The 15,266-nt window shown below is 36.9% G+C and overlaps 1 protein-coding gene across 1 annotated transcript in view; it reads left to right on the top strand.

The window, feature by feature from the left end:
* The window catches only part of DIAPH3 (diaphanous related formin 3), a 565,759-nt gene that overhangs the window by 28,191 nt on the left and 522,302 nt on the right, over positions 1-15,266 (top strand). Inside the window, exon 2 of the mRNA XM_055089317.1 lies at positions 1,150-1,182. Within this exon, the coding sequence (XP_054945292.1) occupies positions 1,150-1,182 (33 nt within the window). The remainder of the gene's footprint in view (positions 1-1,149; positions 1,183-15,266) is intronic.

Raw genomic sequence — 15,266 nt, 5'->3', positions numbered from 1 at the left:
CATAGCACAAGGAGATCAGCTCGGTGCTTTGTGACCACCTAGAGGGGTGGGATAGGAAGGGTGGGAGGGAGGGAGACACAAGAGGGAAGAGATATGGGGATATATGTATATGTATAACTGATTCACTTGGTTATAAAGCAGAAACTAACACACCAGTGTAAAGCAATTATACTCCAATAAAGATGTTAAAAAAAAGTGCATTCTAGTTACAAGCATGAATGATAAATTTCATTCTGTCAATAAATATTCAATTTATTGATACCTATTTACCACTTATTCCATTACATGATGATTGCTAACACATATCCTTTTATACTTTTCGTAGACCTGACCTGATTTCCTGTTTAGGAAATGTGCTTGACACTTTCTCTGCCCTTTTAAAGGTCTAACGCTACAATGAATAAGAAGAAGGAGAATTGGAAATTGATTCCAGCTACTTAAATACAAAATCTTCCCCAACTCCAGAATTTATAAAAACTTGGATTGTTTTTTCCCCCTAAATGCTTAATTTTGCTTTCAACATCCACTTTGCAGGAAACTAATTTATTCACTTTCTAAAGTGGCCTTGTGTATGTCTAGCAAGGAAATCGGCAAAAGGGTTCTCAAAGAAGTAGCAATGAAATTGAAAAGTGTCTACTGTCACTAACTGGTGATAAATCAAACCGATGTTAAAGATGCAAATAGTCATTCCAGTGCTCTCTTCTCTTTTATTAGAATTGTTTAAGTTAATTAGCCAGCAAAGTACTTCATTATCTATTATGCTGCATGCTAATGGTAGATTTAAAGTTTCACTTTTATAATTTGAAAAATTTTCTGAAAATCTTATTTAAACCCCTATATCCATTGCATTCTAAGTCTGTATGGTAGCTAATACTGTTATTTGGGAGAATATATTTATTGTACTACAGTGAGGTTTCTAGTTTGTGAGGTTCACAAAGACAAGAAATTTTAGGAGACTATCACATTCAAGGTAACTTTTGTTCATCTTTTTGAGAAAGTGATTAAAACAATATATAATGCATTTTTATTAGACTGTCAGAAATTGAATTACATTCAACTTAGCATTGTAGAATTTTAAATGTACTCTATTAACTAAAATTAAAAAAGCTGTTATAAATTACTGATATGATTGGTTTCTTTCATTTGCAGCATTTAAATATTAGGACACTGACGGATGATATGGTAAGATTATCCTTAATGTTTCCTTTGTTGTGAATCTTAACTAACCATGTAATGTTGATGGTGTGCTGCACTAACACCTTTGAAATTGCTACAAACTGCATGTTTTGGACATGGACTCTTTTTATAGTGCTAAAGTGAGAGGTAGAACTGGTGAAATACATTAGATTGTTGCTTTCAAATAGTAAAAGGGACTAGTCAATATGTTCATTTAAAAATTTTGTTTAATCACAAGCTGTTAGTCAACTTGGAATCATTCAAATCACCTCTCTTTCTTTGGGGGTGAATCTCACACTTCAAAAAGAGGTACAAAGGATAGCTAAAGACATGTCAGCTTTTCAAAAATATGTATTTGCTAATTAAAGTAAACCAGACTAAAATATCACACATATATTTTTAAAAGTTTTGTTTAAAAACGAGAGAACTAAGCATACCTTATCCTATATTCTGCATGCTGAAAATAATCAGCTTTATTATAAGTACTTAACATTTTATATCACTGTTACAGATTCTTATATATTCAAATGAATTTTTCTGAGAAGTATATTTTTGAATGTAACTCTTGGTTAACGGTAAAAAATAACAATGAGAATAACAAGAAGACCCAAATAAACAGTAGCACCAAAAATACAGAAGCATGATATAGAGGACCAAGCACAGCACTTTGATAACTAGGATTTGAATTCAGCTTCACTTTATGTCAAATATGAAACAGTACCTAGAACACACTGAGCACTCAAAAAGTGTTTAACACCCCCGATATCCAAAGTACCATCTTAGGCACATGGTTTAGGTGGGCATAAAAAGATGAATGAGATGTAGATCTGGACATGCACGATTTAAAAAATTGAATCAGAATGCTATGTTTTACTCCTCTGGATAGTATCTAAGAAAAGGATATTTATGTAAACTTTTCTGGATAACATTTATTTCTCATAGGATAATATTTAGAAACGGTAGTAATATTGAGCACTTATGCAGATTATGTATATAACTTCTCACCCTGCAAGGTGGGTGATGTACTTATTTTAGTGCTGAGTGCATCGGGGCTCAGGCAGCCTAAGTAGGTAGCTTGCCCAAGTATGCACAGCTCTCAGGTGGTGTAGCTGTGGCTTGCGTCTTGTTCCATGAAGCTCCAAACCCACACACTTGCTGTGCTGACTTAGCCTTCAGATGGCTCCTAAGGCCAATAATAAAACCATGTGCAATTATTAAGTATGAACTTTTATGAGAATCTACAGTGGTATATTTGCAAAGCCTTATTGAGGGATAATTCACATAGCATGTAGTTCACCCATTTAAAGTGTATGATTCAATGGTTTTTAGTATATTTGCAGAGTTGTAAAACCATCACCACAATCAATTTAAGAACATTTTCATTACCCGAAAAGAATATATATATATTCTTTTTATATAGAATATACTATATAGAATTTTTATATAAAATATACTATACCTGTGAATAGTCTCTCCCGAATTATTCCCAACTCGCTCAGCCCTAGGCAATGGCCAGTCTACTTTCTGTCTATAGATTTGCCTCTTCTGGACATTTTATATAATTGGAGTCTTACGTGCTCTTTTGTGACTGAATTCTTCTACTTGGCATAATGTTTTCAAGGTTCATCCATGTTGTGGTGTGTGTGAGTGCTTCCTTTCTGTTGCTGAATAGTATTCTATGTTATGATATTCTTGAGGTTTGTTCATATTTTATGGGCACTCTACATTCTTTTTTTCCTCTTTTCATTCAGACCCCACCCTTACCTTTGTTTCTTGACTCTGTCTTTGCACTTTGCCAACCCATAATCTCTATCCCAAGTTCTAGAAACAGAGTCATGTTGTGGAGTGGCTTCAGTGGGCCACTCTGGAAGCCATCGTGCTCTGATCTTACATTAGTAAATGGGTTCCTCCTCAGTGAAGACTTTCTCTCTCCATCCTGTCTCCATTCCTTGCCTCTCCCCTCATCCTTGCCTCTCCCCTCATCCTTGCCCCTGGGCTTGGTAGGGTCAGAACTTTTGGGTTTTACCATAGTGCCCTGTGCATATTTTTATCAAAGCAGTGCATGATTTATGGTCTGTCTTTTTTAAATTTTTATTGGAGTATAGGTGACAATGTTGTATTAATTTCAGATATACAGCAAAGTGAATCAGTTATACATAAATCCATTCTTTTTCAGATTCTTTTCCCATATAGGTTATTACAGAATACTGAGTAGAGTTCCCTGTGCTATACAGTAGGTCCTTATTATTTATCTATCTTATATATAGTAGTGTGTATATGTTAATCCCAATCTCCTAATTTATCGCTTCCTGCCTTATTTCCCCTTTGGTAACCGTAAGTTTGACTTCCAGATCTGTGAGTCAGTTCCTGTTTTGTAAATAAGTTCCTTTGTATCATTTTTTATTAGATTCCACATGTAATGATATCATATGATATTTGTCTTTCTCTGTCTCACTTACTTCACTTAGTATGATAATCTCTAGGTCCAACCATGTTGCTGCAAATGGCATTATTTAGTTCTTTTTTATGGCTGAGTAAAATTCCATTGTATATATGTACCACGTCTTCTTTATCCTTTCCTCTGTTGATGGACATTTAGGTTGCTTCCATGTCTTGGCTATTGTGAATAGTGCTGCAGTGAACATTGGGGTGCATGTATCTTTTCGAATTATGGTTTTCTCCAGATGTATGCCCAAGAGTGGGATTGCTAGATCATATGGTAGCTCTATATTTAGTTTTTTAAGGAACCTCCATACTGGTCTCCATAATGGTTATACCAATTTACATTCCCAATTTACAGTGTAGGAGAGTTCCCTTTTCTCCATACACTTTCCAGCATCTATTTGTTTGTAGATTTTTCTGATAATGGCCTATGGTCTGTCTTTCTCACTGGTTTAAACCTTTTGAACACAGAGACAATGTGTTGTTATTAATACTTCCAGGCATGTTGTCTGGCACATGTTTAGCATTTTCATAAATTAGTTCAACAAATGAAAGAACGAGTCTCTTTTTTGATAACCTGCCTGGTATTGTGGTTTCCTGGGATCTGGGCCTGGCTTGGTCCTGGTCAAGCTTCCTGGAGATGGAGTCTTGCCTTTGCACAGAGTAGAGAAGCTTTGAACAGGACCTGATGTCAGCCTTTCTGACCACCTGGCTGGATTTCTGACTGTTGCCTTGACCTACCTTCGTCTTAAATGTTCACATGGTTGACTGTCCTGGATTCTTTGCCACCCTCTCCTTCCAGGGAAAGATTGAGCAGGCAGTCTAGTTGAGGCAGCTGGCCGGCCCATTGTTGTGGAGGTCAGAGTATAAGCACGGCTGTCTTGAACAGGAGACACCGACAACTCAGTTCTTTCTTGGTCATTGTTGATTGAGGCCGTGTGGAAAGAGAATTGGACTTGGAATCAGAAGACTCGTTGGAAGACAGAACTTCACCACTTCTTAGCTCTGTGACCTTGGCAGATCAATTATTAGATAGTTCACTTATCAGTGAAGCAGGACTAAATATATACCTTCTCTGCCTTCCTCACAGGGTTTTGGTGAGTCTCATTTAAGCTCAAGTATTGACTACTGCATTCAGTTCTGTCCGTTTTTACCCCCTTTAAAAAATACTTCCCAATGTGTGGACAGAGGGGTGGTGTGACTGACTTATTTGCAGTTGACCCTTAGAGGGTATGTGTGTTACAGAGCAATGCAGAGCTTTAAGGAGGGAGAGGATAGCTGGATATTTTGAGGGCTCTTTAAACTATTTCTGGTGAGTCAGAGCACAGGGAAACATTTGTCAAGATGCTTTGATGTGTGCTAGCGATATGTTGTTTTTTTTTTTTTTGCGGTACGCGGGCCTCTCACTGCTGTGGCCTCTCCTGCTGCGGAACACAGGCTCCAGAAGCGCAGGCTCAGCGGCCATGGCTCACGGGCCCAGCCACTCCGCGGCATGTGGGATCCTCCCGGACCGGGGCACGAACCCGCGTCCCCTGCATCGGCAGGCGGACTCTCAACCACTGCGCCACCAGGGAAGCCCTAGCGATATGTTTTGTAATTAAAGTTTGCCACACCTGCAACATGTGCTGCATGTGTGCTTTTAATTTAGAACTTCCTAAAGTGAATAGCCTTTTTTGGGCAGGACTTGAGAGAAGAAATATAAGAATGGCATCTTCTGTAGTCATATGTTTGAATAACAGTATTTTAAAAACATTAAATTGAAACATCCTGGGAAACATTAATGTTAGAAACCCATCTCTTTAGGTTGCTTTTTGGTTAAAGGCCTGCAAAAGTACTTCACATTTCAAGGTTATTTCTTAAATTACTATCAATTTAATTTCATAGGACACTGTTGGGTTAAAGGAATGAAGTATTACTGTAGCCTTGAGGCCCCTAGGCAGATTTAATATACTTTAAACAGCGTTTGCTCTACGAATATTTGGGCACCCACTAGGTATAAAGTGCTGTCCAAGGTGCTAGGGTAATATAAAAGTGAAAAAAATCATTTAGCTTACAACGCTTCATTGTTTATACCTGGGTTGAAAAGAAAGCTTTCCTTGTAGAGGCAAAAAGGTTGGGAGGAGGACAGTGAAGGGGGGCACTTGTGAAAAGGTAAGCTGGACGAAATTGAATGTGGATGTCACAATGCTGAGTTTTCCATCAAAGTGTCCACTGGGTGTTTTTGTGGGGTAGGCGTTATTTTTGACCTGCTCTTTTCTCCCTTGTCCCTCACAACTATTTGCCTAAAGTACTGTGCTCCTGCTGATCTTCATCTCTCCTTTCATCTCTCTGCAGCCAACGTTACTATTGTAATCCCTTGTGTGGCCTGCAGCAATGGTTTTCAAGCTTTTTTGACTAGGACCCACAGCAAGAAACACACTTGATTTTGTAGCCCAGCACACATACAGAAATTCTCTCTGTCAGAACAAAAGTTTTTTAAGAACCAATATTTAATGTTTCTAAGCATAATGAACTCTAATCATTTTCTTTTCCTTCCTTTCTACTCCTTTTTACTCCTCTCCATTCCATGAAAAAAAAGAAAGGTGATCCATTCCACTAAATTGACTTCAAGACACCAGATAGTCCACAATTACAGCTAGCAAAACAGACATCGTCCTGTACAGCAACTAGAGGAAGTTCTGAGATCTCCATTAGTGTCTGCTCTTCATTACATGTAGGTGAATGTAGGGGAGCGAGGTTTGGGTGCCAGCTCTGCCACGTACTAGCTTTGAACGTCATTTAGCTTTTGAGCCTTGGCATCCTTGTTTATAGGGGTTTTTTTTTTTTTTTTTTTTTTTTAGGGGTTTTTATAAAAGCTAAATTAAGTAATATTCTAAAATGCTTGGTAAACCATGCATTCACAATATTAGTGATTAGTAATATGTACTTTTAAAAATTGAGGTATGATTTACATATAATATAATGTATTAATTTTAAAAGTGCAGTCTGAATTTTGACAAATATATACAATCATGCATACACTGCAGTTATATAAAACATTTCCATCACCTCAGAAAGTTGCTGCTGTGTCTTTTGCAGTCAGTTCTCTTCCCCCTTCCCAGCTCTTGGAAAATACTGATCAGTTTTCTGAACTATACAGTAGTTCATTTTCTAGAATTTCATATAAATGGCATTACATTGTATTTTGCCATTGTGTCTGGCTTCTTTTACTTAGCATAATGCTTTTGAGACTCATCTAGTGATTGGGTGTATCAGAAATTTGTTCTTTTTGTTACTGAATAGTATTCCCTTGTTTGGTAATACTAAAGTTGGTTTATATATTCAACAGTTTGGGTTGTTTCCAGTTTTTGGCTGTTAGGAAAAACTGCTATGAACATTTGAGTGCAGTTGTTTTTGGACATATGTTTTCATTTTGGAGGGCGAGTCATATGGTTTTAACTTTATAAGACACTGACAAATAGTTTCCTCCAGTGACTAATGATGTTGGACATCTTTTCATGTGCTTATTTGCCGTTCCTATCTTGTTTGAAATGAAATGTCTATTACTAAATATAGGACTATTCAAATTTTCTATTTCTTCTTGAGTGAGACCTGGTAGTTTGTCTTTTAAGGAATTTTTTTTCATATTATCTATGTTGTTGAATTATGAATTATTTGTGATATTTCCTTATCTTTTTTATGTAGGATCTGTATTTATTTCCCCCTTTTCCAATTCTGATATTGATAATTTGTCTTCTGTTTTTCCCCTGATTAGTTTGTCTAGAGGTTTGTCAATTTTATTGATCTTTTCAAAGAACCAGGTTTTGGTTTCACTAATTTTCTTTATTTTATTTTCATTTAATTGTTAATCTTTATCATTTCTATACTTTTGCTTTATTCTTTTTCTGGCTTCTTAAGGTGGAAGCTTAAATAATTGATTTGAGAACTTTGTTTTCTAATAAGAATTTTATGCTATAAATTTCCTTCTGAGAGCTGCTTTAGCTGCTAATCTTCTGAATATTCAAAATAGTTTTAAATTTCCTGTTGATTTCTTCTTTTACCCATTGATTATTTAGGTATATGTTGTTTAATTTTCAAATATTTGAAGATTTTCCTGATATCTTTCTGTTACTGATTTGTAATTTAATTCCCTTGTGGCCAGTGACCATACTTTGTGTGATTTCAGTCTTTTTCAATTTGAGTCTTGCTTTCTGTCCCAGAATGTGGTCTGTCCTGGTGGATGTTCCATGTGTATTCTGTTTTTGTTAGAATTGGTCCATAAATAGTTAATAGGCCAAGTTGGTTGATAGTGTTTTTCACATCTTCTATATTCTGATTTTCCGTCTGCTTTTTCTAAAAATTATTGAGGAGTGTTGAAATCTCCAAGTATAATTTTGGATTTTTTTATTTTTCCTTTTAGTTCTTTCAGCTTTTGCTTCATGTTTTATGAAGCTCTGCAACTGAGTGCATATACATTTTGGATTGTTGTTTCAATTTATCATTATAAAATAATCCTTTTTATCCCCAGTGATATTCATTACTTTTTAGTCTTTGGAAATTTAATGGATTTCTCTGCTCTGCCTGATACAGTTATTTCCTTCCTCTTTGAAAAACAAAGATTTCTTGGCTTCTGTGGCACCAAACTTTATAGGTTTTCATATCCCTCTGATTTTTCCTTTTCTATCTCTATTGTGTGTGTTTTTCCTTTGCCTATCTTAAAACTATTGTCATTTCTCAGGTTGCTTTCCTGAAGCCATTGCTCCTCTCCTGTGTATATAGTACTTGACTTGGTTTATCTTTGTGTATATCTCTGTCTATGATCTTTCCCTCAAGTTGAGACATTCATGCATTGACCTAGAATACCTTCACATGGATGTCTCATTTTTAATTGAAACTCTATGTGCCCCAAATTAAACGCTTTACTTCCCTCTTAAACACATTTCTATTCCTATATTTTCATAGACGGTAACTTCACCCTTCCAGTGTTTCTGATTATTTCTTGAATATATTCTCTTCTCTCAAGTCTTCTGTGAGAGCACTAGTCCCTTTATTATCTCGTCAGGACTCTCACAACTTTCTATTGCTTCCTAAAAAGCCAACTGCCTGCACAGAAACCAGAGTGACCTATGTAAATTGCATGTTTGACCATATTTTATCCTATTTGAAACTGCTTAATTGCACCTGTTATCTATAGGTCAAGCCTAAAGCTTTTTGACATGGCACATAAGGCCTCCATGGTAGGACCCTGCTTCTCTAACTTGGTATACGTCTCTCAGTCAACATGCAGGAATCTTCCAGGGAATAGAAAGATGTAAGATAAGTTGCTGGAGAATTTACTTAGAGAATGTAGAAACACAGCTGCTGATTGGAAAAAGGAGTGTTATGTGATAGTAAGGACAATTAATTACTAGCTATGTGCCAAGTAGCATTCCAAATGTTAGCTTTATAAACACATTCAGTTTTCAAAACAAGCCTCTGAGTGGGCATTATTATTATTCCCTTTTTCAAACACAGAGAAACTGAGGCAAGAGATAGTATAAGTAACTTGTTCAAAGTCACATGAGGCAGCCGGGAAAACTGGCTGACTGGCCCCGGAGAACATGATCTTTACCAAGAGAGTTATACTGCCACTTAAGTCCTATCCCTTTCTCCACTCAGAATGCCAGTGTAAAATCTAGACATATTCAATATATCTCCTTATTTTCTGCTTTTCTCTTGCAGCCACACATATGAGACTACTAACCTTGAAACTGACAAGGAAAAATTATATTATAGCCATCGATCTTAATCCTGAGAAAATTATAATTGTAAAGACATATTGTATCTAAGAATTTTTCTGTGATAAGAAATGAACTGTTTTGAATATTTCTAGTAAACAAAACTGAAAAAGGTCTGTCCCAAAGGAATAATGATGTGTGTGACTGAGAGATGGCAACAGGTAAAGGATATAAGTTTTCTTAATTGCAAAGGACGTAGAAAAACTTCTGTATGGAAATCACAGATCTAGCAACAATGGCAGCCTGCTGCCAGGTATACGTGCAGGCTTTCCTGGTTCCCCTCCAAGTTCCCCACGGGAATGGGGTCTAAGAGACGCTGAGGGGTTCATGGTCTGGGTGTGCATTCTGATGAGCGCTTTGAGAAGCTTTCCCTGTTCTTCATGGGCCTTCAGACTCACTCAGTATAACTAACTGCTGCCAGACCACTCCAGCATATTCCTGGGTGTTTTCTGTGAGACTGGTTCACTCGAAGATGAGTTTCCAGATGGATGTGCCTGACAGGCCTGGATATTGTCTACCTGCAGACTATTCCTGTGCCTACCTAGATGTGCTGTGTCTTGTGGGATATATGTTAAATTAGATGTCATACTTATAAAAGAAAATAAAATGATTTTGATTATCTGAATTTGTGTCTAACTCGCAAGTATGGTCACGGGACCTAAATCATTAACTTAAAAAAAAAAGCTCAACGGAAAAGAATAATTTAAAATAATTTTATCATATTGGCCTAGTAAGATATAAAGCTTTTTGTACTATAATTTGTTTATTTTGCATTTTTATTCATATTTCTCCTTTTTAAGTTAAAAACGAATGATAAAGCAAAAAGTATGACAATATATTCCATAGCTTTTCTGTAAAACTATATATTCAAAATATTCTGTGTAAAGTAGCTTTACCAGCATGGACTGGGACAACTGAATATACGTGAAAATAAGTTCTATAAAACTTAAACTATTTACTAAGTTGGATGGGCCTTTCTGAGTCCATTAATATGAGTTAATTAGACCTTCCTGTACTTAGATTTTCAGTAGTAACACTTAAGTGCTATCTTGGACTTTTTAAATATTTATGGGCTGGTTTAGAGAGCTCCTCTTCAAATCAGTAGAAACTTGGGAATAAGATCAAGAGCTCTCAGAGTTGAATATGCTAAGATGTAGTAGGGTATGCAGACTTGTTTATTCATCCTTTTATCCATTCATTCATGAAGCCTTTATTGAGGGCTTAGTACTATTATAGGAATACAGAAATGAATAATCTGTCTCTGCCCTCTGGGAACAGTGGGGAAACAGATGTGTACACAACCAGTATACAGTTGTAGTGCAGTGATATGGGCTGGAATGGCGCAGTGGTAAGGTCAACTTTGGTCTTTGAGAAGACTTCATAGAGAAGGTGACTTTTCAGCTGAGTTTTAAAGGACAGGTTGGAATACAGGCTGGCAGGAGTGGTAGTAATTTTTTTACTCTGTAATAATTTTACTTCCTGGATATCAGTGGAATGGATTCCTAGTGGAAGTGTCAGGTTGGCAAGTAGAAAGCCATTGTTGATGTCTTCAGATAATTTTTGTGTATCGGTAGTATTGGTCTATGTCTTAAAAATAGTCTGATACTTATTTACAGAGCTAAATTTATATTTCCTTTCAAGCATATAGTATTATAATATTTGAATATATGCAATTAGAAACTGTATTTGAGTAGATGTGGGTATATATAACTTTGAGGTATTTTGAATATTAAATTCTTTTAAGATGTATTTGTGCTCTTTTCCTTTGAGTGGGTATTTTCCTTACTATCTTATACCATGGTATTAAATTACAGAAATTCATACTTGTTTTTAGTGTAGGGGACTGCTCTTTGAAATAACAGTGTTGGGAAGAGTCTGGGTTTTTTAATTTAATATATAAAAGGCATAATGTCTGGCATTCTCCGTGATACGCTGTGTTAATTATTCCTTATTTAAAATATCGTTGAGAAGGATTTAGAAGTGCAAGATGCGGTAGCTTGTGTCCTGGGCATGGAAGGTAGGAAGCTATTCATTAATTAACCCAGTTAACAAATATTAATAGAACACTCACTGCATGCTTAGGACCATGCCAAGTTCCAGGAACATTTAGTGAATAAAATAACAATTCTTGTTCTCAAGGACTTAAAGGTTTGTTGAGTAAACATGTATGATGAAAGGCAGTTTCAGAGTAGTATACATATAATATAATGGAAAGCACTAGGTCTGTGGGCATCTAATCCAGTCTTGAGGTGTCAGAAAGGCTCCTATGTGAGATGTAGTTCAAACTGAAAGCTAAGGATTGAGTTGAAATTAGCCAGATAAAGGGGATGGGATAGGAGTTATGGGTGTGGATAGGTTCTAGGCGTGAGGGCTAGCTTGTACATGTGTAGAAGACTCTTGGTTATTCATTACATCTAGATCATATAAGGGTGGTGGAGTAGTGAAGAGATTGTCTGGAGAGGAAGTAAGATTTAGATTAAAGTGGACCTTTGAGCCATGGTAAGATATTTGAGGGTCATCCTCTGAGTAATGGGGTTACAAAGGCTGAAGGTTTTAAGCATAGGAGTGAGGGACATGATTTGATTTGCGTTTCAGTAAGATCAAATTGACATCAGTGCAGAGAGTAGCTCGGGGAGGGGTAGACGTAGGGGGCAGGGAAGACACAGGGACAAGTTAGGAGGCTGCAGCAATTGTCCAGGTGGCCTGAACTAGGGTAGTGGCAGTAGGGGCAGAGGGCAGAGAGAAGATAAATTGAGAAGATACAGTCCACATGGTTTGATTTATGTTTCCTAGTTAATTTTCATTAAAGTTATTACAATTAAAATCACTTTTCTACTGACCAGAGTCAACATCAGAAGTCATAATCAATCCACATCTTCAGTAAGCACTTATGTGCTTCTCCCCCATCCAGGTCTGTTTATTTTTCTAATCTGACAGTATCTCCCAACTTCTCCAGCCTTCGAAAACCCTCCTACTTTGCTCTTGGAACTCAAAGCCTGTTATCTTTGAATGTTTGCTTTCCTCTTGCTCTACCTGAAACCTAGGGGTTATTTGAGGACTTTATTTTCCTGGTAGCTCTTCATTCAAAAGCTTCCAGCTCTTCTTGAGCATTTTTATTTCATTTCTCCATGTTGGTCTCAACTGTAGGTCATCTAGTCCCTCCCATTGATTCACTGCAAGCATTAGAACTTGAGTTACTTTCTTTTCCACCACTATTTCTGTTATTATTCCATATCTACCTACCAGGGACTCTTAACCTGTGGTCCATGGACCACCAAGGGGTCTGTGGTAGAATTCATGGTGTTATTGAACTTAATGGGAAAGGATTAAATCTTTTTAATTAACCTTTAAGTGAAACTTAGTATTTAAAAAAATTATAAACATAGGCAAAACAAAAAAACAAATGAGCAACCGAACACATGCACGGTAGGATTGGACTTGTGACTTTATCACAGATAAAGAAAGACTGAGGCCTTCGTCGAGGCCTTTGTTCTTCCTTAAGTGGGCATTTCCATTGGCTGCTCTGCACATGGCACTTGGCTGTGGAATACACATTGCATGTGGTAACTTATTTTCAAGCAATTTAAAGGAATTTCAATAATATAATGTTTCTCATTTAATAATATAAAAATACTATATGAAATCTAAATGTGAGCAAATCATTGTAAGTAGTTAATTTTTTTTTGGGGGGGTGGTACTTTTTCATCCTTTCAAAGAAGTGTCTGGCTAAAGAACTTTTCATAAATTTCAATAATACAAGTTAAAAGTGGGAAATGCCCATTTGTAATTTAGGAACATTGAAGGTAGAATGAGGTAGTTGGTGGGTTTGTGGGAATTGTTATTGGGTGATTGTACCTATGACTGGGGTGGTTAGCTTATCACACCTGAAACAATGAACGGCCAGTTTTCCTCCCCACAACGATGTCTCTTTGTAACAGTGATGTCACTAGCATTTTAGTAAAGACCATGGAACAACGCAGGTACACTGCTTAGCTTATAACATGCACCATCTCCTGTAATTCTCATATCAGCCTCACCAGGTTCCCTGTGTATCCCCTTTCCAAAGCCTCTCTTGAGGTTCCTTCTCAACCCCAGAATTAATCGCTGGTCTCTATCTGTTGCTAATTTACTTATGATTTTCTTGAGGGCATTTACAATACTTTATTTGTAATTTGTTATTATATTTTTCCCTTAAGTGATAAACATTTGTGGAATGGCACTATGTTTTATGTGTTTTATCTCTAGTAATTGCTTATTTATCCATACCTTCAAGTACTTATTGACTGATAGCTTTCTGCCAGCATTTGTTCCATAGGCTGAACACACAACAGTGGCTGTAACAGTTACCTGCTGCTGTGTAACAAACAGCCAAAACAGCAAACATTTATTATCTCATATTATTTCTTTGGGTCAGGAGTTTGGAATTTGCTTAGCTGGGTGGTTCTGACTTGGTGTCTCAGGAGGTTGCGGTGAAGATGTTGTCTAGAGCTCTCATATCTGAAGGTTTGACTGGGGCTTCCGGGATGGCTTAAGCACATGACTGTTGGCAAGACGCCTCCCTGCTTCTCTAGCTTCTTTAGCTCAGTTCTTTGCCCTTTGGGCCTCCCCCTAGGTGTTTTCTAGTGTCCTCGTGATCTGGCAGCTGGCATATCCTAGAGTGAGTGATCCAAGAGGGTGCAAGACAAAAGCTGTAATGTCTCTTATGACCTAGTCTTGGAAATGACACTCCATAATTTTCACAGTGTGCTGTTGGTTACACAAGTCAGGGGATCATTGGGGGCTGTCCTAGAGACTGACCACCACAACTAAGACAGTTGATGGTTTGTCTAGCATGGAACTTACATTTTGGTGGGAAAGAGGCAGAGTCAACAATTACAAAATAAATGAAAATTATAGGTTTTTGTAAGTCATATGTCAGGACATATGAAGGAAATAAACCGTGTGCTGTGACAGAGAAAGGGGAGTGGGTGAGCTCATGTTCTACTTTAGATAGAGTGGTCAGCCTTTTAACCTGAAGCTGAAAGGTGAGAAGTAGTTTTTCTATTAACAACTCACTGCCATATTAATTAAGTGTGGTGTACCACCTCCAAATAGCACTATAATAGAATTCCCTCAGTCTTCTGTGTATCTAACCAGTTCTTCACCACAGATACTATCATGGAAATTTTAAGTAGTTTGGTTACGGTAAGCCAGCAAGCAAGGGGCTGGACAGGATTCAGAAGTCAGACTCTGGAGCCATGTTTTTAATCAGCAAGTTGCTTGGTTAGTAGTAAAGCTAATTAAAAAGCCAAGTTATTTTAACTGTTAAGTTTTTTCCTTCTCTTAAATGTAGTACAAGATTGCATGAAAACTGATAATTTTAAGTGATATGTTTTTCTGGATTTCAGGTATACGTGTTCAAATAGAATTTTTAAAAAATATTTATTTATTGATTTATTTACTTGGTTGTACCAGGTCTTAGTTGCGGCTTGCTGGCTCCTTAGTTGCAGCATCCGGGCTCCTTAGTTGTGGAATGCGAACTCTTAGTTGGGGCATGCATGTGGGATCTAGTTCCCTGACCAGGGATCAAACCCGGGCCCCCTGCCTGGGGAGCACAGAGTCTTAACCACTGCGTCACCAGGGAAGTCCCTCAAATAGAATTAATTCATTACTTAAAATGAACTTTTATTTGCTTAATAATTCTCCTGGGTTGCAAGAGAATACTTCCTTCTGGGTTCTAAGGAAGTATGTTTATGATCACAAATAGTTTTTCTGACTTTTAAATTCTAAGATGACTAATAATTACATATCTTCCTTTTTTTAAACATCTTTATTAGAGTATAATTGCTTTACAATGGTGTGTTAGTTTCTGCTTTATAACAAAGTGAATCAGTTATACATATACATATGTCC

This window comes from Physeter macrocephalus, chromosome 13, assembly GCF_002837175.3.
Source record: "Physeter macrocephalus isolate SW-GA chromosome 13, ASM283717v5, whole genome shotgun sequence".
In the NCBI taxonomy this organism is placed as follows: Eukaryota; Metazoa; Chordata; class Mammalia; order Artiodactyla; family Physeteridae; genus Physeter; species Physeter macrocephalus.
Note: the sequence above shows the minus strand (reverse complement) of the source record. Positions and strands in the feature narration are given on the sequence as shown.